Source organism: Zootermopsis nevadensis, unplaced genomic scaffold (genome assembly GCF_977971745.1).
Source record: "Zootermopsis nevadensis isolate Lab colony 2312 unplaced genomic scaffold, Znev_1.0 Znev_ptg000028l, whole genome shotgun sequence".
Lineage (NCBI taxonomy): Eukaryota > Metazoa > Arthropoda > Insecta > Blattodea > Termopsidae > Zootermopsis > Zootermopsis nevadensis.
The window spans coordinates 945874-971675 of record NW_028259160.1 but is presented as its reverse complement, the minus strand read 5'-3'; the positions used below and the strand labels follow the sequence as shown (position 1 = coordinate 971675).

Genomic DNA, 25802 nt, shown 5'->3' with positions numbered 1-25802 from the left:
ACCAGACTACACAGCGCAACAACCCAGAAGACGGAAATCTTCATACTCTGATGACGGAGGCAGTATGACCTCTGAAACGTTGGTAAACATCGACCAGACTACACAGCGCAACAACCCAGAAGACAGAAATCTTCATACTTATCGCCCTGAAGATGGAGGCAGTATGACCTCTGAAACGTTGGTAAACATCGACCAGACTACACAGCGCAACAACCCAGAAGACAGAAATCTTCATACTCATCGCCCTGATGACGGAGGCAGTATGACCTCTGAAACGTTGGTAAACATCGACCAGACTACACAGCGCAACAACCCAGAAGACAGAAATCTTCATACTCATCGCCCTGATGACGGAGGCAGTATGACCTCTGAAACGTTGGTAAACATCGACCAGACTACACAGCGCAACAACCCAGAAGACAGAAATCTTCATACTCATCGCCCTGATGACGGAGGCAGTATGACCTCTGAAACGTTGGTTAACATCGACCAGACTACACAGCGCAACAACCCAGAAGACAGAAATCTTCATACTCATCGCCCTGATGACGGAGGCAGTATGACCTCTGAAACGTTGGTTAACATCGACCAGACTACACAGCGCAACAACCCAGAAGACAGAAATCTTCATACTCATCGCCCTGATGACGGAGGCAGTATGACCTCCGAAACGTTGGTTAACATCGACCAGACTACACAGCGCAACAACCCAGAAGACAGAAATCTTCATACTCATCGCCCTGATGACGGAGGCAGTATGACCTCTGAAACGTTGGTTAACATCGACCAGACTACACAGCGCAACAACCCAGAAGACGGAAATCTTCATACTCTGATGACGGAGGCAGTATGACCTCTGAAACGTTGGTAAACATCGACCAGACTACACAGCGCAACAACCCAGAAGACAGAAATCTTCATACTTATCGCCCTGAAGATGGAGGCAGTATGACCTCTGAAACGTTGGTAAACATCGACCAGACTACACAGCGCAACAACCCAGAAGACAGAAATCTTCATACTCATCGCCCTGATGACGGAGGCAGTATGACCTCTGAAACGTTGGTAAACATCGACCAGACTACACAGCGCAACAACCCAGAAGACAGAAATCTTCATACTCATCGCCCTGATGACGGAGGCAGTATGACCTCTGAAACGTTGGTTAACATCGACCAGACTACACAGCGCAACAACCCAGAAGACAGAAATCTTCATACTCATCGCCCTGATGACGGAGGCAGTATGACCTCTGAAACGTTGGTTAACATCGACCAGACTACACAGCGCAACAACCCAGAAGACGGAAATCTTCATACTCATCGCCCTGATGACGGAGGCAGTATGACCTTTGAAACGTTGGTTAACATCGACCAGACTACACAGCGCAACAACCCAGAAGACGGATATCTTCAAATATTTGTTTGTTATTTAAATTTTTGTTTTACGGCGTCGAATGAAAATGTTTGTTTTAAGTTTTGTAAACATTGCACGATCGATAAATCGACGATCAGATCGTATGCCTACATATATCGAGAAGAAACACAAGTTTTCCAGCATCCATTTAGCCGTTCAAATTTCGTAATTCAGAAACACTTTATTTGTTCGGAACTTTAAGTCGGATTCGGCGATGTTTTACTGGAATTTTTCATTTAGGTCTGCAAACTTTTATGGAAGGATATCTGTGCATTTTATTTATTGTCATTCATTTGTTGAAATCGAATTGAAATCACAAAGTCGCAATATATTTTGTATGTCACATGAATTACAGCTTCACCACGTGACATTGATAAATTCTAAAAGGCGAGATTAAACATCGTGTAAATATGTTTTAACTATTAAATTTAGTGATTCCACTACTTCGGCTCCTGGTCTGTGTTTATTTTAATTTATTTGGCGGAGACATAAAACTATTATGGCAAAATGTGTTTTGGAGTAATCACATTTTCTGAACAGCCTGTAGCCTCATGTAGGACTTCACTGAGGTGGTTTTGAAGAATAAATTTACAAAGTGAAGTTTGTTATATAATGGACATAAATGTTAGGCGACGATGTTGATGTTATTTTGGGTGTTGGCGTCTTGTGGACTAGCCGGTAGATGCCAACGTTTCGGAGAAGCGTACTGTCTCCATCTTCAGGGCAGACGAAATATGTTGGGTGTTTCATCATAAAATGTTTAACTGTAGTTAAATTTGGCCGAAGAAATCACGAAGGTCTATTTTTGTGTCATAACATTTTTCCTGGTGGTTAAGGGTTAGGGATTAACTACCCTCACCGTATACGGCTTAGAGCATCGAATGTTTTAAAATTGAAACCTGCAACTTAAATTTACTGTGTCCTGACACGTTATGCATGGCAAGTGGCTTTTTTTTAGTGCATTCCGTTGTTTTAGATTCAGGAAAGGACCGAATACGTACAAGATATATTTTTCCTCAGATATTGTCTCTTCAAAAGATAATTTAATTAATATAATAATTCAACTTCTCTCTTTCGTTGCCTTCTTAAAGACTTAGTTATATAGTAAACCACTCTTGGGAGCTACACAATGGTGTTTGACCGTATGTTTTGTTTCTGCTGTTGGTTGTCAAGCTTTCGCAGTGACGTTACATCCTGTATCGAGTTATCGTTTAGCCGCAAACTCCACTTTGCGTACAGTGGCGTGCCGCGGACACCGCAGTTAAAGCTTGGGGCTGATTCCCCATTGTGGACATAATTAAGGAAACAATATGTAAAATAGCAATACATTTGTATATTTGTGAACGTAACTTTTCCCAGCTGCTTTTTCGGGTATACTGTTCTTCACAGTTATCGCTGTCCGAACTAGTGTCTTCTGCCGGATATATAATTATTGTTTTCTGTAATCTGGCTCCTGAGTTTTTTAAACTCTCTTGCTACAGTCTTTGTGTGTTTACCACATTTTTTTCCAGTTTATTAGTATGTAAGTGGTCCAAAACATCATTGGTTAAATATTGAACATTCTTTATTTTAAAAAAATATTTTTGACGTAAATACGTCTATAAGGAAGGGTCATTCGGCAAAAACGTGTAACGAAAAAGATCCGATAACAATGGTTACCTAGAGAACATCGTCTGTTTACTCGGCATTGTTGTGTTACATTACTTTCATTATTGCGGAAAGAGCTGAGCTTTTAGAAGAAGTGCGTCGTGGAGTAGATAATTTTGTGCTGGTAAAAACGTTTTACAATATCACAGGTGCTTATCTTATATAAGAATTATTAAGAAATCTATTGTTGTGTCATACTATGTACAAGATGAATGACATTGATGCTAGAAGACTCCATAAAAACAGAGGTGATATTTGTGCGGCAGAGTGTATGGTCAATGGTGAAGAAGTTTTAATTGTAACCCTGTATATTTGTAACCACACACCTATTGATGATTGTAAGAGATTTATTTTGAGTCATTTGAGAAATTATACAAAGATGTTTTCAGTTGTGGCCACTGAAGATCCTAATACAATGCCGATAATATTGACAGGAGATTTTAACATTGTTTTAAAGAAGGAGGAAAATCAAAGCTTTGTCACATTTATGGAGGAAACGTTTGGCTTAATGTTGATGTCAAATCCTAGATCAAAATCTTGTATAGATATGGTGTTTGCACGAAATGTTGATACTCTAAAGTGTACAAATTTTATAACATATTTCATCTACCACAGACCCATCTTAAGCGTAACTAATTCTAGTTAAATAATCAAAGTCTTAATCAAACTTTACGCAATTGTAAAGCGTGTATAAAGGAAATATTTAGAATAAAGCCAATATATAAACTTCCTTTCCGTATAGACGTATTTACGTCAAATTCTCCGGAACCGTGGTTCCACTATCACTTTTTGTTCTATTCCGTTTCATTTGTGCCCAAATTAGTTCGATCTGGTTATATTGGCAACTGATTTCTTAAGATTTGAGCCAGTATTTTGCCGAAATATGAAACCAACGCTACTTTGCTATCAGCAACCATAATATCAGATTTTGTTGATACTGTTATCGGCGGTTTATTTATATGAACGGAATGATTCCTCGGCGTTATCCATATTAGTAATATTCTTCCAGTAAATTCACAAATTGGTTGCAGAAACATAAATATTTTGTCATTTGTTTCTGAACGATGATCATCATAACGACTTCCAAGAATCCTGTTTTCGCCGACCCTGCATAATTCTACCCCCTTTTCCAGTAGGAACCTCCAACCCAACACTTAAGTTTAAATTCTGTTAAATAAAACTTTGTGAATGGCTCTAGGAGACCCAACTTCCCTCCATCACTTGAATTTCGTATTTCATTCACGTTCCGAAGAAATATTTGTTTTTCAAGTGAAAATTTCCTTCCGTCGCATTTTTGAATTTTAATCCTGAATTTTGGGGGGATTTGTCTCACTTATTTGACAGTGCCAGGATAAGATAAGTATTTGCCGTCTCCCGACATCTTTATTGTGGGTGGATACTCAACCAGCGTTGCAAAATTTCATTACAGTTCGTCTCGTGTGTCTTTCAGAATCTGAGAGATTTGCAATTTTAATTTTTTTTTTCCAGAGGAGTTTGATAAGTTGGCGATTTCCTTTGCAAATTCTTTTGATTGTGGATCCGTTTAAACCACTGTATTCAGAAGTAAGAATCTGAGAGAGACTCAAATTCTTGTTAATTGTGAAACGTCTCAAATGTTTGAGAAACGCACAACACAATTCTACTTACTTTAGGGGTACTTTTCTTTTCTCCCACTTGAGTTAATGCCGACGGTCCGGGAGTTTCCAAATCAGTATCACAGTCCGTGGAATTTAGGTAAACCAAACACTGCACTAAAGTACGAATGATTGAACTGCGCTTACTGTGTCAATAACATCAATTTGTCAACGTATCATTGGACAATGAGAAACGTGACGGAGTAAGCAACGTTGCCATTTGTTGGTGGTGCAGAACCTGTCCCTTGCTGCTCTGGTCCCATATCTGGCAACGTTTTTCTGATTATCTTTGCATGAAGGTTAAGATGAAAGAGATTCTGTGAGAGGCAGCGATGCATGTAATTCTAAACTATTTTGTCCAAATATAAACATTTTTCGGACTTATATTCGGACGTTGTCCTGGGTTGCGACGCCGTGTGGAACGTACTGTCTCCGTCTTCAGAGTTGAATATGGAGGTAGTATATTCATCCGAAACGTTGGCGTCTACCTAAAAATTATAACACAAAGGGTCACAAACGTCGAGAGCATGAAGAGGCCTTTTTTTTTTTGGAATGTTGCGCCGTATAGTATAGTAGAAGATTATCGACGTTTCAGAGGTGATTACTGCTTCTATTGCTAGGACGATGTAACGGAGAAAGTTGCATGTGGAGATTCATAATTTGTACTTTTTACTAAATTTTATTGGAGGAAAGGTTGGCATGGGCTAGATATATATATTAAACATGGATGTTGAGAAATTATTTTAAAATATTTACCTTCATAATAAGTTAAGAGACCATTTAGTAAACCTGGATAATATTAAAATTAATTCTTTTGAATATATGAAATGATTCAGTTGGCTCATGTTAAGATCCAGTGGCTGACTTTCGTGTTCGCGGTGGTAAAGTGTTATATTTCCGTAAAAGACAACTTCTTGACCGTCTGAGTAGCCACTAGCTGCTTAAGAAGGTCCTGTACCATGGAATTTGTCCAGGTACTTGTTTTTAAACCAGTAGTTACTTTAGTTATTGAAGTTTCAGGGGCTGTGCACGCCACTGCAGAACTCTTGTAACCTTGACAACTTCGTGTTGTAAGGTTCTTTTACCTTAGTACACCGAGTTACAAGCGACCTGCGCTGTGAAGAGCATTGCTCCCACGAAGCCGCTTTGGGTCAGGGACTTCGCCTGGAATTCACTTTATTCGCGGGAAAGTGGCGTGGAATGCGTATGTCTCGTCATCAGAATGCTGGATGGAATTATAATTTAACAAATTAAGAAGCCAGTGCTTTTCCTATGCTGTTACGGAAATGAGTTTTGGTTTAAAAACTATTTTTGTTGGAAATATTTTTCGCTGAATTTGACTTGAGATGCACACAGAAACGCGCGTAGTTGTTTATAAGTGCCCGTTATTGTTGTCCGAGCTCAACAAAAATGAAAAGAGTGTCGATAAATTGTAATAAAACACCAAAATATCGGTTTTCATGAAAATCCGCAACGCGATTTCCGAGCTGTTGACAGGCGAAGGTAATAGGCGTTTTTTTTAATAAAAAAAATCATTTCATTCTAGCCTAAAAAATCTAGTAACTAAGTCGGGAATGAGACAAATATTTGGAAACAGCAACAAATCAAGATTACATTCACGAAAACCGCAGACGAACGGATAGTATGGATGTTCTCATAAGGTGTTATTCGCTCAGACTAGAACGTGGGGGAGAAACACGTAAATATTTAAAATGTGTAAAAACATGTGTTATCTGTTGTTTTGTGTTGATGTGAAACATCTTCTCTCAACTTCAAGTGACAACGTAGATTAAGGATGTTGAGAACACGGGCTAAGGAGAATATTTGTAACTGAGGAGAAGGAGGAAATGTATATAGGCCTAATAAGAAACTAATTTTTTCCCCTGGGATTAGGATGAAAAAATCAAGAAGGGTGACTTGAAGGAAAAGGTGAGAAATTCATAGCTGAGCGACTGTCAGCTTCTGAAGGAAACAGTAATGTCAGACTTTCTTTGGAGTATCTCGAAATACGATGAGTTGAAAGTGAAAACAGTTTTAAAGTTTCTTGTCAACAAGTATAAGCAGTGCTATACTTACATAAAGGGCTTAGGACGTCACGATATGAGTGGGTGGGGGGGGGCGAAAATGCTTTAAAATGTTTTAATGTTTAAATTAATGTATTGTGCAAAACTGTTTTTTTTAGTAGGATTTGAGCGGTGAGTACGAAGATGGCTGTCTTCTGGGTTGTAGTACCGTATAGTCTGGAAGAAGTTTACCAGCGATTCGGAGGCCTTTGCTGCTGTCTCCATTGCACTCATCGCCCTGATGATGGAGGCAGTAAGGACCTCTGAAACGTCCGTAAACGTCTACCCGACAACCCAGAAGACGCTCAGTGCTAATATCGTACTTTTATCCACATTAGAATTTCGTGTTTTTTTTAATATTACCGTCAGTCAGAATTACGTAAATTCGAACTTTCGATATTTTTGGGGCCTCTTAAACTTTGACACAATTTAGAGCCCCAGAAGGTCAAAATCCGGGCCAGGCAAGTGAGGTCTGGTGGCTAGACGCTGAGTTTCGCTGTTGCTTGTATTTGCAAACCCATCATTTAAGTAGATTATGGAATGATTGCTTACATGGTACATAGTTTCGGGACATAGGAGCTGCTCAGAAACATTTAGTCTAAAACCATGGAAAGAGGCTATTTGTAAGACGTAGTTGGGAATGTGATAATAAAGTGTGTCTTAGGAATTTGGTTCTATGTACGTGAGTTTAGATTTGACTGGCTTAAAATGGTGTCCAGTAGTGATCTGTTGTTTTAGTGACGACGAACTTATGATTGTGGCTTCTTTGGGTGTTACCAACTGTTACACCGCAGAAAACAATCCAAACCCACTTAACAAAACTTGTAAGGTGATACCTCACAAAGACATCTGCTAGTTGCCATGCCCCGTCTAGTGTGTGGTAAGGTGTGATCTCGTTTCTTGGTAAATTCTCACGTTTCTGCGTTTCTGTTCCCCGAATGTGGAAACATCATTCCACCCTTCATAACTTTCTGCCCAGTTACATATGTTTTAGATGATCGCCCTGAAGAAGGCAGTTCTGTATTATCATATTCTTCAATTGAATCTACTGAATATATCTGTGTGGTGTGTCACATTTGTAGCTTTCTCCATGTATGACGTTGATTTCGGTGGTGATAATGCACAATTGTAGGAGATGGGGATGTTTTGGAGTTGATGTAAATTGATATCCGTGGGTTTTCCCTATTTATTTGGATGTTTTGGAAATTATAATGACCACAAATGGACTATACTGTTGGCGTAAAGACAGAAAACTCGATACAGTAACATTTGTTAACGTGGATGACATATGACGAAAAGAAATTTTAAAATGTTACGAACATGTCTGTGTACCTATTAAATTCGTATTTAGATTTTTTTTCTGTTTTACATTCATAAATAAAGAGGACGAATTAGTTTGTGTCGTGTATGCGAGTTGTCTTCAGTTAATGAGACTTTAAAATCTGAAGTGAAGAGCCCACTTGGAAATTATTAAAATGCATTGTAGATAAATCGAGGGTGTGAACTAGGTTTATTTATGTTTATGATAGTGATCAGTGACAGGTTCCTCTGACCTTTGTCATCCGCATTTGGACCTAGACTTAAGTTCGAATTAAGAATTCAGAATTGTAGATATGTTGTACCGAAAATATAACAATTGTGGTGGCGTCATTTGAACAAAAGTCGAAAAACAAAAGGGACTATCATTTTTGTATCTCAGATAAGACCACTGACGTCGGAAATGTCCTGAAATTTTGGTGGGGTACGAACTCCGGAATGCAGCATTGTGGTTGTAAAGAATGTGTTTGACTAGAGGTTATTGCTCCCTCCCCACTTTTGTTTCTGCCCCTTTTCTATAGCCCTATGGCAAGAAACGTGATCACACTAAAGCGTTCCTAACCACACCCCATTTTAATTTTAAGCATTTGCTTTTGAACACTCTGATAGTCAGACTCGTCAGGTCATACGTACTTTTCGTTTCAAAAAGCATTGCAGTATCTGACCTGTAAGGGTGGGTACTTGTGTACTTGCCGCCGAACAGCTGGTAGTCTTTCATGATTGGTTAGTCTTGTAAGCGCACATGTTTCTCATTGGTTGCCGCTTTTGGGTATGTTTTTTCATCCGTGTCGACGCTCTGTGGTATTTTGGCGGCTGGCTGTCAGTTCGTAGCTCAGTGCCCTGTGGTATCTCACGGAGTGAGGGTCCCCGGTCTCTGCGCGAACAGTGTTATTGGCTAGTCAAACGTATTTGCGGGAAGGTGGCATTGTAAGGGGATTGTCATGTTGTGGGATACGGTCTCTACGGACTGCTGCGAGATTTGCCAGACCTGCTCCAGGTAAAAATCACAGATAATCGTGCATTTCTTAGCATTGTGTGTATGGCTGCCATTGCTTTATAACTTGAAAATTGTAAATGTTTCTATACTGCCCTAAGGTCAGCATTATCTATCCATACAATAAGTGGTGTTGGTTGGATGATTGTATATGTACAACACAGTTTAAGATTGCGGTACGTGGAGTGGTATTATATACCTGTAGTAAACAAAGACATGTAATTATATTATCTGTCGCTGTTGTACAACATTACTTAATTTTCATTTTTATATACTGCTTTATGGGAACAATGCACTGAAACAAAAGACTTCGCTGATTCGTTGCCACCTATGTGTATGTACTTCTATACAGCCCAGCAAAGTCAATGTATACGTGTTAACACTTAGCAGCTTTCGTAATTAATCAGAGACAAGTGATTATTTTAATTTTTATATGTTGTTTATGTGTATAAAATGTGTTATTTTAAGTACTACTTTAGATTTCCCGTTCATTATTGACGTGCAGTTTCATAGTTTGTCTTTTTTTTTTTAACATTATCAGTAAGTTGTTTACGTTTCTAGTGTTTTATTTAAAGCCGATTGGTGGTTTAAGGTAGGGCCGATCGAGCCCGGGAGCAGTGAATTCTAGTCCCGCCAAGGGAAGTGCCTGTGCTTTTACCATAAACCCCTCCCTCGCTTTGAGTTCTGCCCTGTGCAAACAAAACACTCGCGAGTTAGGGATCATAAAATATGATTGAACACCAGGAAAGTAGATCTTGCGGTATATTCTGCGCGGTGAACTAGAATTTTCATTCAAGAACAACAATCGAGTTATTTCGGTGTTAACAATGCAAGTAAATACAGGAATTTGTGCTGGTTGTTCGTGAGCGATTCATTTGTCTGAACAAGAATTTACTTCTGAGTCACCATACACACGATATATACAAATAGAGAATGACACTTACGTTGACCAGGGTTAGTGCAATGCCATTCTGTTGCAAAATGTTAGAACGACCGATTCATAAGGTTATTATTTGGCAAAGAGATGCAGATTTTTCCAGGGTGAGTTTAGGGACATATCACAACATTTTTGAGTTTTGTTTAAAACACAGGTTTTAAACTGTAAAACCCAAATAGTTTACAGAGAACAGAACAATTCGGTTACCTATCACTAACATATAGTGAGTGACCTTGGGTTGGTGTGTAACATTGTTCAAGTACCAGTCTTGGACATGTACAGTAAGTATTACAAGTATGTGTTTGAATGCATATAAGAAGCGTTATCGTAGAATGTGTAGAACATTAGATCGTTTATTTATTCGGATGGTGTTGGAAGAAAAATAAATCGGATGATGCATGGAAACATAACACAAACCGCATACTTTCTTTTCTGCGTCTTTTGGTATTTATGGCTGTGGGTGATGGTCACACAGTGGTGCTGAAAGTATGTCTGAGAATATTCCATGCAGTATTGTTCCTTTTTCAGAAATCAAAATTTCTGAAAAATTCAGTCATGATTTAGTGAAAAGTATTAGGCATAGCATTTTTTTAACATTTATACTTGTTATTATTCACACAGAAAAACTGGTATAAAACATCGAATAAAAATAAGATGGCTGTCTTCTGGGATGTTGCGCCGTATAGTCTTGTAGACATTGACTGACGTTTCAGAGGTGCTTACTGCCTCCATCTTCAAGGTGATGAGTCATTAATTGTGGAAGCGTAACATCCCAGAAGCGTAGGCGTCTTCATACTCGTCGCCCTGAGGACCTGAAATCTCATTTTCATTAGTCGTCATTTGATTCAGTCTGCGGATGTTACACAGTAACTCAAACTTTTTCCCGTATTAATATTGAAACGGATCTTCGGGAATTGTAGATTGGATCTACGTGGCTCAGTACATTTTTTTTTAGTAGGTTACCAAGCCCCTTCTGCCACCACAAACCACATCCGTGTGATATATCGTGGACGCATACAACTGCAGTACATACACGAAGCACTTGAACTGGCTTCTCATTTCTCACGTTGTAGTCCTGTTTTTTTATGTGGAATTTAATAGTCTGTGCTTTCTACTCCTAGTAGGTGGCACTGTTATCTCCAAAAAAAGTAGTCTATTTCTATCGCTGTATAGTTGTGATGAAATTCAGATTCTTTAGAACAGTCATTCTCATCTTTGTAGTTAAAACTGAAATGCCTTTTTAGAAAGATCGTGTATGTTCCATTATTAATACAGAAAAGTGTTCGAAAGGTTGAGGTTGAAAGTGAGGAGTTTCTGTTGGTGCCCATTTCAGGGCTGTAGAAAAAAAAAATGAGATGAGTATAATATTAAAATAGGGCGTGAGTGCATGGACTGAACTCATCTGGCCTTGGATAGGGTCCGCGCTCTTGTGATCACAGCAATAAATAATGTTCCATGAAATGTAGGGGATTTCTTGACTAGCTTAGCAACTGCTAGTCTGTCAAGAACTCTACTCAATGGAGTTAGCGAGCTTTATGGGAACCACTGCTTTAAATGTGCGCATGTGACTGGATATATGAGCTGCTGTTTATATGAAATGTTTTGTTTCGTAGATTGTTAAAGAACAGCATCAGACTGTCGAATTCAAATGGAGGGAATCTGAGCCGATCGCGAGGATTCTCTCGCCGTATTAATGTGACCCCGGCCGTATCACCCCACAACTTTGACAAGTGCAGTACAACTCATGACAAAGAGAACATGGGCTGTGGAGTCACGCCAGAGATCGACGCTCTTCCATTTTCACAACATAGCAGCAGCAGCAGCCCACCCAAACAGATCACGAGTCCTTCTAAGGTGAGAATAAGAACTTTTCCAACAGAAACAGGCTAATAGTACTTTGAATTTATACGCCGTAAAGCGGCCAATCCACGTACGAGTCTGGCTCGGCGAGCTTGACTCGTGAGCCGGGCTCGGATATATTTCAGCACACATACTCTGCTCGTGACACCCCACCCACAAATGAGTTTGGCTGAATGGAACCCGAGCCGGACTCGTACGTGGATGGGCCGCTTAACTAAGGTAAGATTTTCTTTGACACAGAAAATTTCTAGCTATCAACCCTAGAGGAAGGAGTCCGTAATACTCATTGAATTGGAAGCTGGGCAGGTCCCAAAGACTGAATGCAACGCTAAAGACAAAAAGTTTCTGTCCTTCTAGGAATTAAACACGAATTACTAGCAGTTTCTGAAACTTGGTAGCTTCATTTGGAAATTATTGCTTGTCCTTGGAAAATTATAAACAATATCCTTTTACATTCATTTTAAACAAATAAGGCTGTTCAGAAGTAACTAAAGGAGGTTTAGTCAGATCTGTTACAAACTGAATAAATGTGTTTCTAATTACAGTTCTTCTGCTGACCATCGAGACAGATCTCATGTTTGCATGTACATTCATACCCTGCCTACGCTCATTGTACTCTGTAAATAGCAGATCTTGTGTATTGCAGGATAATTACTTCCAGTTTTAAGGGGTCCATACCTAAGAATGGAAGAGGTAAATGGTGAAATGAGGAGGAAAATAAACTCTGCGATTGCTTCTTATTATTCATCTTGATAACTATCTCACTTTCCAAATTGCCTAAGATCAGGATATACAAAACAATTCTTTTGTCAAGAGGTTTGTATAGGTGTGAAAAATTATTTCTTATTTTGCAGGAGAATAAATTTCAAGCCCTAATAAGCAGGGATGTGGAGTCGGTACTAAAACCTCTGACTCCGACTCCTTCATAAAAGCTCAATATATATTAATAATGGTAAACCTACTAAATTGGTAAATGACACCACAAGAGATTTCATCACCACTACGTTAATCATCAGGCTACCTTTTTAGACTTATAACCTATATTTAAATATACGTCTAATGGTTATTGCAGAAATCAGTTGATTTGTAGACAGTTTGTATTCTTAAGGTACCGTAGCCAAAGTTACAAAGCATTATTCCCACAACACGTTGCTCAACGCGTCGTTGAATCTCCCTAAGCGTGAGGCCACTGGTGGCTCATACTGCAGCAAAAGTGTTAAAATGGTATTTTCTTAAGATTTTATATCGACAGTAAAAATGTACCGACTCCGACTCCACCTAAAATTGCTTCTGACTCCACAGCCTTGCTAATAAGTAAGCTGTTTAGGATATTGTATACTGAGGAACTTTGTGGTTTGTACAGGTCTCGTCATATTATTTGGATAGTGAACTAAAGGATGGACTTGGAATTTAGGTACGACACGGGGGGACAAGTAATGCGTCCAGAATTCTGGCGGAAAAACCTCTTGGAAAATGAACACTTTGAAGACAAAGCAGGGGGTGGGAAGATAATATTAAGATCAATTTTAGGGTGGTGTTGAACCTTTAGGTTCTGCTGCCATAGTTCTAATTAGTTTGCTTGTTCTTTAGTTTGCAGTTTTAAAGCAAACTGTGAGTCCTCTGCGACAACGGCAGCCGCTGGAAGACCAAGACCCCAACTCTCAAGACAGTGGCTATGGAGCTTTCTTGGATAAAGATGAAGCAAAGTCTGGGTTTCGATTTGTGGAACCAAATGGTCTGGCTCCCAGGAGACATCTTTCAGAACAGTCGCCAAAGAAGGAAATTTCTCCCATCTGTTCTCCTCGAAAAAAAATCAGTGGTCAGTCGAACTCGCCTCTCTTTCGCAGTCTGTCTTCTGGAAGTGAGTCTGTCGACGATGGTTTCACAGAACTTCTCGATCTTGAGAAAATGGTAAGCCACGTTCTTGCGTATGATGAGGGTATCCATAAGTTTCCTCAGATATTTTTTAAATAAGATAACTATAGGAATGCAGGTTTACCATCTTTGAAGGCAGAAAATGTTCTTTAATCAGTCTGTACTTATTCTTGCTCTGTCTTTTAGGTTTCCTTGTTCAGTTTAGGCTTAGGTCCACAGTATAGAAACGATTAAAATTATGTGTTAACCCAATTCTAAATTTGCATTTAAGAAGTATTGGAACAATATAAATGCAGTTCCCTGCATTCCCACTTACTGGTGTCTGGTATGAGTGACAGGACCTGGGTTCCTACCTTGAATGTTTAATGAAATAAATATGCATTGGATACTTCTTCTTCTTCTATGGCTCTCCGATCCATGGCCTCCTCAATCCTCTTCCATTCGGTCCTATCCTCCGCTGCTCTGTTAGGTCCGTCTGTCCGAGGCTTCGATCGAGGTCTCGAAACGTCTTCCTTTTTACGGCGCAAGGTTGACCTCTCCCCCTCGACCAATCTGGCTTGGGACGCCCTAGTCGTGCATAATTTTTATTCACCACGCAGAGTTTCTAATAATTTCCTATCAGTCCTAATAGAGAGGTATTTGTGAGAAACAAAACATGAGAATTTCTTAATAAGTTGTGAATCTTTGCATTTCAGGAAGAAACTGCATATCTGCCTACAGGAATCACTAGTCTCCTTTCAGGCCCTATCATCAGAGATCACCACACAATCGCGAATCTGTCACGTTCTCCAAAAGAAGAGATTCCGAGATCAAACCTTCAACGCAGTCTTTCACTAGTGGACAATCTTACACCAGCATCAAGCAGGGTAATTCTTTTATCTGCATGTCTTTATTCTAGAATCCTCTGTGTTCACTATTTTAATGCATCGTGTGTGATGATTTTAACTCTTGTTAAAAACTGAATCATGGAAAGTTAATAGCATTAATTTTTTTAGATTAAACGTTTCCCCAGATGTGATCTGTACACATGTCCTGGTCTTTGCTTGCCTTGGTATGAAGACGAATATGGAACCAGTCAGTCTAATATTTAAAAACAAATTATTTTAAGAAAGTTTCAGTTTCTAACGTAAAATAAGTAGTGTTAAAGAATTTCTTTGTCATTTCCATATAGGCGCGTCATTGCTTGTTCAAGCCTTCGGCTTCGGCGCATGCTCACGTACAAGAGGATGCCAGCGGGCCGATTGAACTGGAGACTTTACGTGCCTTTAAGCGTCCTGACCCACCGTGCGATATCGGACATCTTCAATCAAAACGGCGGAAATCAAGTTCATTACATGTTATCCGAGAGAATGTTTTGACTTCCAGCTCACCCAACCTCCAGCGAAGCTTCTCTGAAACAGAAGCCACCATTAAAAAGGCTCTGCTAAGATGTGAGTGTCTGCAGTCGACACATTTTTTTTTTAATACAGGCATACCTCGGAGATATTGCGAGTTCAGTTCCAGACCACCGCAATAAAGCAGCCACACAAATTGTTTTTGTTTCCCAGTGCATATAAAAGTTATGTTTGCAATATACAGTAGTTGAGTGGTCCCCAACCTTTTTGTGCCTACGGGCACATTTGAGAGTTTATGAGATCGTGGCGGGCACCAACTAATTAACAAAGCCAAATTTTCCTTTCTCTGGACAAATAAGATATGGACACCAAATAATGCACAAAACAACACGACGTTTAGAGATACAAGAAACCACGTGATCAAAAATACGTACTTTTATAAGTACAATTATTATTAAAGTGGGAAGTTAGTGTGATGTTTGGCACTGCATTTCATCGGCCAGTTTTTCAAATTTGGGAGTGTAGGATGACGTTGCTGCTCGCAAACAATCGTCAAGATGGGCGTCAGTAAGTCGAGATCAGTGCTTTGATTTTATAATGTTCGTGGTTGAACGGCCTTCATTATTCGGTATAACCTCTTTCCGTAACAACGTGGGCACCCAAAAAAAGCCTTGGCGGGCGCCGCGTTGAGGACCACTGCTGTAGTCTATTAAGTGTCCAATAGCATTATATCTAAAAAAAAAAAACAATGCGAGAACATTGCGAAAATTACGAAAATGTGACGCAGAGACACAAAGTGAGCACGTACTGTTGGAAAAATGGCGCTGATAGACTTGCTTGATGCAGGGTTTCCACAAACCTTGAATTTGTAAAAAAAAAAACGCAATATATGCGAAGCGCAATAAAATGAGGTATGCCTGTATAGCTCAACTTGTGATTCAGGATACTGCATTCAGTGCTACCTTGCACATAAACTTGGAACTACTGTTTTACGAAGTAGAGCAGTCGTTCCCAAACTTTTTTCTGGCATCACCATTGAGATGCAGAAAATATTTTGCATGCTGTATATTGTTTTACATTTAAAATATAAACTCTAGATTACTTTCTTAGTGAGAAGGATGGACCTGCATATTTGAGTGTAGGTGATTTATTCTAGGGTGGATCATTGATATAGTAACTTTTAAGGCACCATCAAGCTGAAGGCAGTCACAGTCTTTTGATTTAATTACTGTTGCTGAATTTTTTTACACAGGTGTGTTCTGTGGGGTATAGTAATACATAAGTGGCTAGTAATGAGAGTTCTACATGTTCATTCTGGTTATAAATCCAAAAAATCAGGAAGAGGCAGAGCTTCATATTTAATTTTAAAAGATATTGCAGGCAACATTTATCAGGGATTTCTGGGATTTTGTAGAGAGGTGGCTTGTCTTCTCGCTAACTGCATATTGCTTTTGGATCCATTCCTGCGGAGAAAGAGTTTGGTCTGAAACACGACTCTTAAAAAATTTCACCCAAGATTAGTGAGGTCAGCCAGAACTAGAGGAATTTCTTCAAATTCATTATAATTTTCTAGGAGAGACTGATTTTGACAGACATTTGTGATTTCACTATCATGAAGAATTTTCTAAAGTGTTGCCTTTTGATTAATCGCGAAACATTGTCAAAATGCTTGGAAAATAGTTGCATTTTGACCTTGAAGAGAGGTGTTTAGTTTGTTGAACTCATTAGATATTTCTGATAAGTTTTATAGAAGAACAAGCCACATCATGAAGCTTTCTGTCTTCTGGGTTGTTGCGCTGTGTAGTCTGGTCGATGTTTACCAACGTTTCAGAGGTCATACTGCCTCCGTCATCAGGGCGATGAGTATGAAGATTTCTGTCTTCTGGGTTGTTGCGCTGTGTAGTCTGGTCGATGTTTACCAACGTTTCAGAGGTCATACTGCCTCCGTCATCAGGGCGATGAAGATTTCTGTCTTCTGGGTTGTTGCGCTGTGTAGTCTGGTCGATGTTTACCAACGTTTCAGAGGTCATACTGCCTCCGTCATCAGGGCGATGAAGATTTCTGTCTTCTGGGTTGTTGCGCTGTGTAGTCTGGTCGATGTTTACCAACGTTTCATCGCCCTGATGACGGAGGCAGTATGACCTCAGAAACGTTGGTAAACATCGACCAGACTACACAGCGCAACAACCCAGAAGACAGAAGTCTTCATACTCATCGCCCTGATGACGGAGGCAGTATGACCTCTGAAACGTTGGTAAACATCGACCAGACTACACAGCGCAACAATCCAGAAGACAGAAATCTTCATACTCGCCGCTGTGAAAACCTCAAATTTTACAAGCCACATCATATCCAAGGGGTGTAAAGTTAAAATCTTTACCTCTTGATAACCACCTAATGATTTGTGGTCTGCCTGCATTTTTTTTTTAACACAATCCAGCAAATAGGCAACATTTCAAAGTGCGAGCTTTCACAAAGTTCATGACTTTTGCAGCATCGTGTAGTACGGTATATAATTATTGCTGAAGGTCGCATTTTCTCACAGCGTTGAAGATTCTTTGTTATAAGCAGAATAGTGTAAAGTTATTTATAGTTTACCCATTTGTACTTATTTGTATCTTCTCTTCATTGTCATTCCTATAATAGAATGCTCTGTACCTGTAATTTAGAAATGAAAATTCTCTTATTCTCTTGACAGCTACTCAGATTCCAGACCTAATAGGAGATTTTAGCAGGCCATTTATTTTACCGTTGATGGAAGGTCGACATCAAGATCTCAAAACTATATCAGCAGATACCTTAGCATCTCTTTTGAATGGAAATTTCAATGAAGAAGTGGAAGCCTACACAATCGTTGACTGCCGGTAAGGATTTTCTGGACTTCGTGAATTCATTTCATACTTTTTCTAAGAATATGGTTTGTAGCCTGTCTGTCTCTCCTCATTTTATAAGAAAATATAATGTTATTTTTGCTAAATCAATATTACTGATACACGAAACTGTTTTCACTCTGAACACAGTATTACCACCGAGTTTGTGCTGGTGGGTGCACTCGCATGTCAGTGTATGTTACAGTACGCTTATAATTATTTCCACTCTCCTACTTGAGCATGTATAGTGTCTGACCAGGGTTCAATCTCTGGCAGGAGCAAAGAATTTTTTTTTCTAGTCTCTGTATCCAGACCGGCTCTGGGAACCACTCGGCCTCCTATCCAATGGGTACTGGGGCTCCTTTATCCAGGGGTAAAGCACAGTGGGGGTGTGGTGCTGACCACTTAACTAGATTTTAAGTATCATTTTTTTAGGCGGTAAGGTGTCATACTTGGGAAAATATCATAAAAATAATTTATATCTGCACAGTCAGTTTTGATGATCATAATCATTACAATGAGTATAAATTATATATTAATTTTTAATTTATTTCAGGTATCCATATGAATATGATGGAGGCCACATCAAAGGGGCAAAAAACATATTTACCAAAGAACAAATATTTAAAGAATTTGTAGACATCAAACAACCAGCACAAAATCAAGACACTGGAGATTCATCACAAGAAAATGAAACATCTGTAGGTGGAAAGCGGAACATTTTAATCTTCCACTGTGAATTCTCATCAGAGCGTGGGCCCAGTTTGTAAGTACTCAATTGTACTTAAAGTTTCAATTTCTGTGTATATTGAACAATAAACAAAACAGAAACATTTTAAAAAGTGTCATTCACAACACATTTGTATAATACATTAGGTTTGATCTTTCGTTGTTTCGTTCGTTGTGTGCATCTTGCATTCCCGAGCTTTTATGATATGTATCATATACGTTAGCATCCATTTTAAAGCATTAAAACCATGTATTAAACATCGAATGGTCCGTACAACATGTTTTATTGTAATGTATGTATGCGTTATGCGAGAAAACATTCTACGCGGCATGGCACGTAAACCAAAGTTTTTTTTACTGGCTAGATTAATTTTATTAACCAAGAACAGTTCAGTATAATTATCATATAATAATTTTCTGATAATTATTGAAGTAAATACATTTTTTAAAAGTTCTGTTCTGCCATGATGCACTTTTTGAGAGTTTCAATAATATTTATGGACAGACCCAGTAAACCTTAATTTATGTTTTGTTTATTTTATGTTTCATATTAATTTATTGTCTGATTATATCAAAGAAATAATTTCTTGTTTATAACTGCATCAAAAAACATTTTAAATGTTTTCACACTCATAATAAAAAAAGAAATTCCTTTTCATGGTTTGAAGTTCAGAATAGCAAAAAGGCAGTGAAAATTGTGCATTTATATAGCAGTCTAATTATGTGGAAAGAAAGAAACTCTGAGATATTTTGAAGTTGTAAGAGTCAGACCTGCAGCCATACCCATGTGTTCGTGGTCACAGGTGTAAGGGACTTATATTTATTGTGATTTGTTAATTGAATTCCTCCCACAGTGTATGGAAGCTGAAACAATGATTATGAAACATAGTAATTTGATTCTGTAATGCGGCTAGAGTAACTAAATTTAAATTTGTGTGTCAAGGTGATTGCTATGTTTAAATTTCTACATGAAAGTTAAATGATATTTAAAAGTAGGCTGTGTGTCGCAGGAATCCATGATTTTGTGCTTTATATACAGGTTCTCTTATATGCAAGTCTTATTTCATGATGAACGTAATTCAATTTTCTCTGCAGGTTCCGATTTTTACGTAACTCGGACCGGGACCGAAACAAAGAATCCTACCCAACACTTAACTACCCAGAGTTATATCTGCTGCACGGTGGTTACAAGACATTCTTTGAAAGGCACGGTGACAAGTGTGAGCCTTGTGCGTATCGACCCATGCTTGACCCTGATCACGAGACTGACCTGCGACATTTCCGCTCAAAGTCAAAGTCCTGGAATGGAGACAGTAAGAGTCGTTTGGCACTTCGCAGCAATCTCAAGCGCTTAGGTTTATAAAAATTGGCAGTTGGATATTACGTGTTTATTATTGATTGTGTCCAAGTTACGAATTCTTATCATGCAAATAAATTTGATGACTCACATGACATTTCATTGATAAATTCCATAACCTAGTGGGTTGCTATGTGTTTTGTGTTGTGGTGTAGATCAATGGAATGAAAAATATTTTGCTTAGTTGAATAAAATATGAGTTTTGTTTTAGTTAAAAGACTTTGGATCAGAATATGAATACTTGGACAATACATCGTGTCATAAATTTTAAAGTTGCAGATGATTTAATTTGGCATATAGATTCTAGAAAGTGTAGTGCTTAATTGAGTGTCATCTGTTTAAATGTGTTCATCAGTGTAATAATTTTAAGAACTGTAGTCGCCAAAAATATATATAAACGTTATTTGAAGACATACATGCATAAAACGATATCTGATAGATCTCAATGGATACGAATTGCATCATCTCATTAATATAAGATTTCACTTTTTGACAAGAAAACATCCTGTGATCTCTTTTATATAGATGTGAAATAATGGTGGTTTTTGATGCACAATTGGAATTTAGTGAAGCAGTGCGCATGTCTCTTATTAGATTATGGGAATACACTAGATTACGCTTAGAATATTACCTCAAAACCCATAACTGAATATGAAATTGGGAAGAGATGTTGAAAAAATTTGAAGAAATCTGTCTTATTAATATTCTACTATTGCCATTTTTTTTTCCAGAATACATGCTGAATATATATATATATATACAAAATTACACATAAGTTTACTTAATAAAACTCCAATGTGAACTAAATATTTCAAACTTAGGCAAGTTATACGTTAAAAGATGAATTATTTTTTGCCACAATCTGTTTTTAAATTTTGTAGTATATTCTAAAATATACAAGTCTAAGAAACTTCAGCCATTTGACCCAAGAATATGCAAGTAATGAGTATTTCTGAAGTGCAGAAAAAGAGAAATCTCATGACAACGATGCTTGGTGACATTAAATTTTGTTACTTTTAAGTTTTTTGTATAATTCATGAAAATAGCTGCATAACATTGTTGTACAGAGTAAATCAGCAATAAATAACTGCTTATTTCATAGCAGAATTTTTTGGTAGTGGTATAGAGCTGGCCTGATTCGCAGATGTTTTTATCATTGTCCTAGCAGGAAGAATGAAATTTGTCGTTCAACATAATGTATTTAATGATCGAGTGGTAGAAATTTTGAATTTAAAGAGACACATCAGTTTCTACTGCAAGTGAGCAAAATTGCATGATTATTTTATTTTGGAGGAAACACTGAAGATAAAGTTTCCTGAAACTGAACCTCAGTTAGTTAAATTCCACTTTGATTAATTAATGACAGTTCTGAATGTTCCTATTCTTTTTATGATTATGACAACACAGCATCCTGCAAGTGTTTGTGAAAACGTAAGTGTTCTTCAGTTGAAGTGCGTTTCCTGCTGTGACTCTGTAAGAAGGTGAATTGCAGGGTCGTAACACTTGCGAATATGCTGTAACATAATAAAACATGAGATGTGCTGCATAATGTTGACCTAACCAAAACCAGACATATTAATAAATTACTTTCTACTCGGAGCTTTCACTCTTTCCATATCAATTTGTACTTTAATATTTGAGCCACAACAGATTAATTTCTAACACAAGCTTTCTTTATATGTCTATTTTGTGACAGCCAGTAACAATAAATTATTTGGTATTTTTTAAGATAAAAGTGAGGTTATGACACTTTCCTGTTACTAAATGTTTATGAAATTTGAGTAATAGAAAATGCAGTAGGCTAATGAAGCACAGCTCACGTTCTGTTACCTGCTGTGGCACTGACAAGTGAAACAGGATTATTCACAAATTCAAAACTCAGGTTTATACTGTTATAGAGTAAAAGTTCAGCATGCATGTTATGTAGGGTTAAGGTTCGCTTTAAAGTAAAAGCTATTTCTATACCATAAATATTAAAAAAAAGAAACTTTGTGAGCCAAAGGTGTAAAATGGATGTGGCACACTGGCTTTCTGCATGACTCTCATAACAGCTGTATCTGTAGGCTTATTCATTACGCGGCTTTCATCCTATTATCCTCGTTTCACAGATATAAATACAGACAGTTGTTGATATAATCCGCAGACATTAAATTGAGAGATTGTTCTTTAATATAATATATTCAAGTTTATACAATTAAAAAGCATTACGCTTCTTTATATATTAATTTTGCTACATATTTAAACAAAATGGTAATAAATAAAGTTGTGATGTCCAACAATTTTGCTATTAACTGTTGTTGGTTATGCGATGCAGCTTGCACGTGATTCGGCTGGCCACGTGCCACACTAGCATACTGCTACGCCATTAACCCTGAAGCTAAAATCCAATTAGGAATCCCATTAAGATGGGAGTTTAGATTCACTATTCTCATTTGATGAATGTTAATGTAATGTATTCAGTAATGAGGTACAATATGTAATGTTCTGTAGCTTGCTCTGCAGGGTATCATGAAGTATAAATTGCTGCCAGTAGTTCATTCATAGATTGACATTTGGGTAATGCACTAATTAATATGGAAAAAAGGCTTATTAAAAAACAGTTTTCTATAAATTTAAGTATGGCTGTCGTCTGGAATGTTATACAGTATAGCCTGGTAAATATTACTGACATTTCAGACAATATTGCCTCCATTAGCATGGAGATAATCAGTGCAACATGTTCATACTGAGAAATAATAAGTGGAGGATAAAGTAACAGATTTTGAAATGGTTTTGTACTAAAGCGAAAAGTGTAACAGCTATTAATGAGTTTTCACAGAAACAATACAAAACAGCAGGTCGTGTTTAGTGAATTCAGTAGACAGTTATTTAAAACAATAAAAATTACTGTTTTGTCAGAGGTGTGCTTTCCTTTAAAGTAGATCAAGTGAAGAGTTGAACCTTGGGAATGCAGCAGTGACATGCAAAAGCAATACCTGAAGTTGTAGAATGTGGTTTGCTGGTTTTGACACTTTCAGACATTAGTGCAGCTACCAACCAGGTATGCGGGGTCAAAATTTGATGTTTCCTTCAATCAGCACTTAACACTGTGCGCGCCTTGAAATGGCACTGGCTTACAGTCACATGTTATCAGTTATGCTGTTTTGCCAGTGAATCACTAAATTTTTTCTGCTGCTTAGTCTATTGGAATGTACTGTCACTGCTATAAGTTTGCTACTCCATGGATCCATGTTTGGAGTTCAAATGAACAGCTGGCAGCTGAATTTTTTTCATCAGACCAGAGACTTGATACATCAATGCCAGTATGATTAGGAATTGTTAAATTGAGATGCTACAACTGAACATCTATTGAAATGATTTGTTGCTTTTGCACAGTTTTGCATCTTATTTCAGCTGTGGAGTTCACAGTTGTCATTAGGAGTATTTCATACTAAATTTCTAGTAATGAACATAAGTATGGTTTTGGAGTTTCTTAGATTACATCATGTGGGAGATCGTAACCTGACCTAAGTATTGCTTGAAATATGTTAGTAAATTTGGACAAATCATTACTGAATGGTGAAATCTTTCAACTGCTGTTGATGGATGTGTTATGTATTTTGATATAATCAGAGTGTTCTAAGGGCTCAAAAGAAGCAGTGATCAGTATCCCTCATTTTACATATGACTTTTTCAGACTTATCATTACCTTTACCTTCTCCTACTGTTAATAATATGTTTGTGGTAACTTGAGACGCCACTAATGGTTTTAACTGTTCCATGTTCCTTTCACAGATTGTAAGAAATAAGTAATAAGTCCAGGCCAGAAGGGTCACTGCTTCTAATTGAGGTTATGTATCATGAAAAGATTAATAAGGCAGTTTATTCATAAATGTTTGTATGTGTATATCCAGTGGAAGTGATTAATGTAATATTTTTGTAATTTTATATAACTTTAGTAAGGAATATGGTAATGGTAGATGAATGGTTTCTGTACTTCCATAGCTACATGATGTAACATAATTTTGTGTTCTTATGCCACATGTAAACAGGTGACTTGAGGAATGTAGGATTACAAACTTTGTCGGTGACAGCAACATAAAAAGTGTTGTCAAGTAAGGGCTGTATATACATGTAGACATGATGAACGAGCATTGCATATATATATATTTGCTGCTCCTCATCAGGAAAGATTATTTGTAGTGGGAGTTTGCTGTTGCAAGTTGTGCTAGGTCTGGCCGACCAAACGTTCACTCATAATTCAAAATTTAGATGAAATTCATGTTCATCTATATAACAGTGAGTGGATGCAATTTCCAGATGTGTTCATATGATACTGTGTAATAAGTATTATACTATATGCTACAGACCACCATCATAGTGGTCTTTGTGTAGTGTTTTCAGTGCAATTTTTGTTACTAATATGGAAGTATGCAGTGGAAGAGGCCAGTGTTACAGATAGAGGGTTTGTTATGTTGAAGGTATCTTGTGACATTTTTCAAAAGTTTTTATTTTGTTTTATGGTTTGGGTATTCTAAAAGTGATTTTTTTTAAAAATATTTTTATCAGCACATTTGTCAGTTACTCAAGATTTTACTTTTAGAGGGAAATGTCTTTAAATTGTAGATTCTAATGTTTCTTGGGCTTCTTTTATAAGAAGGCATTTTATATTCCACATATGTAAACTGTACCCTATCTGAAAGAAAACAGGCCTGATCTTATTTCAGAGTGTCTTGAAGATCCTAATGGTTGCTTTCTTTATCAAACATAGTGTTTGGTATCAGTGAACTTATTCAGGTAAAAAGTGCATGCATAACCTCTTACAGCACTTCTTATGTTTTATAATAGTTTCAATATTGTGCCTCACCTTTTCGCACTATGATTAATGTGTGATCATAATGAGAATACCTATTTGTTTTATTGTTATTTTTATTTTATTTTTTATTTTATTTTATGAAAATTGTATTGTATCTTGTATGAATGGGACATGAAAACTTGTAATGATTACTCACATGGTAGGATTTGAGATTTTCATGGCGGTGAGTCTGAAGATGGCTGTCTTCTGGGTTTTTTGCACTGCATAGTCTGGTAGAAGTTTACTGACGTTTCAGAGGTCCTTGCAGCAAGGACCTCAAAAAGTCCTTAAAATTCTACCAGACTACACAGTGTAACAACCCAAAAGATGGTCATCTTCTACTCACATAGTGTTTAATGTAATTAGATGCAAATTGTCCTCTGAATGATATGTTCTTAGTAAATATAGAATGACTGATGAATATTACATGTCTTTAGTATTACATCCTTGGGCATGCCAGTTTGAAACTTGGTCCTTGGCTTACAATAAGCATCATGTTTCCAAGCACTTCCAGTTACCATACTTAGAATATTTGTGTCCCTAAAAGCACATAATGACATGTTGACAATCACATGGTTACAGTTCATCATTTAGTAATATGAATATCTCTACAACAGTGGTCCTTTAACTTATTTTAGCTGTGTCCCAAGTTAAGGATTTGAATTTTAATTATGTTTACCGAATCAAAATAGGTCAGTTAACCACTAAATAATAAACATTTGAATAGTAGTAGTTATGACCATAATTATGAACCATATAAACTGGGTACAAATGTAAAACATTTAACATAGGTTGGTACCTGCTGAGCAGCAATGTAACAGACACAATACAAAAAGTTATTAAGTTAAAGAAAGATCATTAAGACTTTAAAAAATAAAAATGGGCAACAAACTCATTGTGGACCTTGGTCCTTATGTTAGATTCAAAGTGTGATT

General features: G+C 37.5%; 1 protein-coding gene across 2 annotated transcripts in view; it reads left to right on the top strand.

Annotated features, from left to right (window-relative positions):
• The window catches only part of LOC110839057 (M-phase inducer phosphatase), an 84499-nt gene extending 59209 nt beyond the window's left edge, over window positions 1-25290 (top strand). The window contains exons 1-8 of one of the 2 annotated variants that reach the window (XM_022082866.2): window positions 8920-9074; window positions 11622-11862; window positions 13459-13779; window positions 14439-14609; window positions 14915-15173; window positions 17776-17941; window positions 18504-18713; window positions 19772-25290. In XM_022082866.2, coding sequence (XP_021938558.2) covers window positions 9019-9074; window positions 11622-11862; window positions 13459-13779; window positions 14439-14609; window positions 14915-15173; window positions 17776-17941; window positions 18504-18713; window positions 19772-20039 — 1692 coding nt within the window. In that variant the 5' untranslated portion in view covers window positions 8920-9018 and the 3' untranslated portion in view covers window positions 20040-25290. Of the gene's footprint in view, window positions 1-8919; window positions 9075-11621; window positions 11863-13458; window positions 13780-14438; window positions 14610-14914; window positions 15174-17775; window positions 17942-18503; window positions 18714-19771 lie in introns of those variants that run through there. The other variant, XM_087357285.1, reaches the window with a different exon arrangement.
• The last annotated feature ends 512 nt before the right edge of the window (window positions 25291-25802 follow it).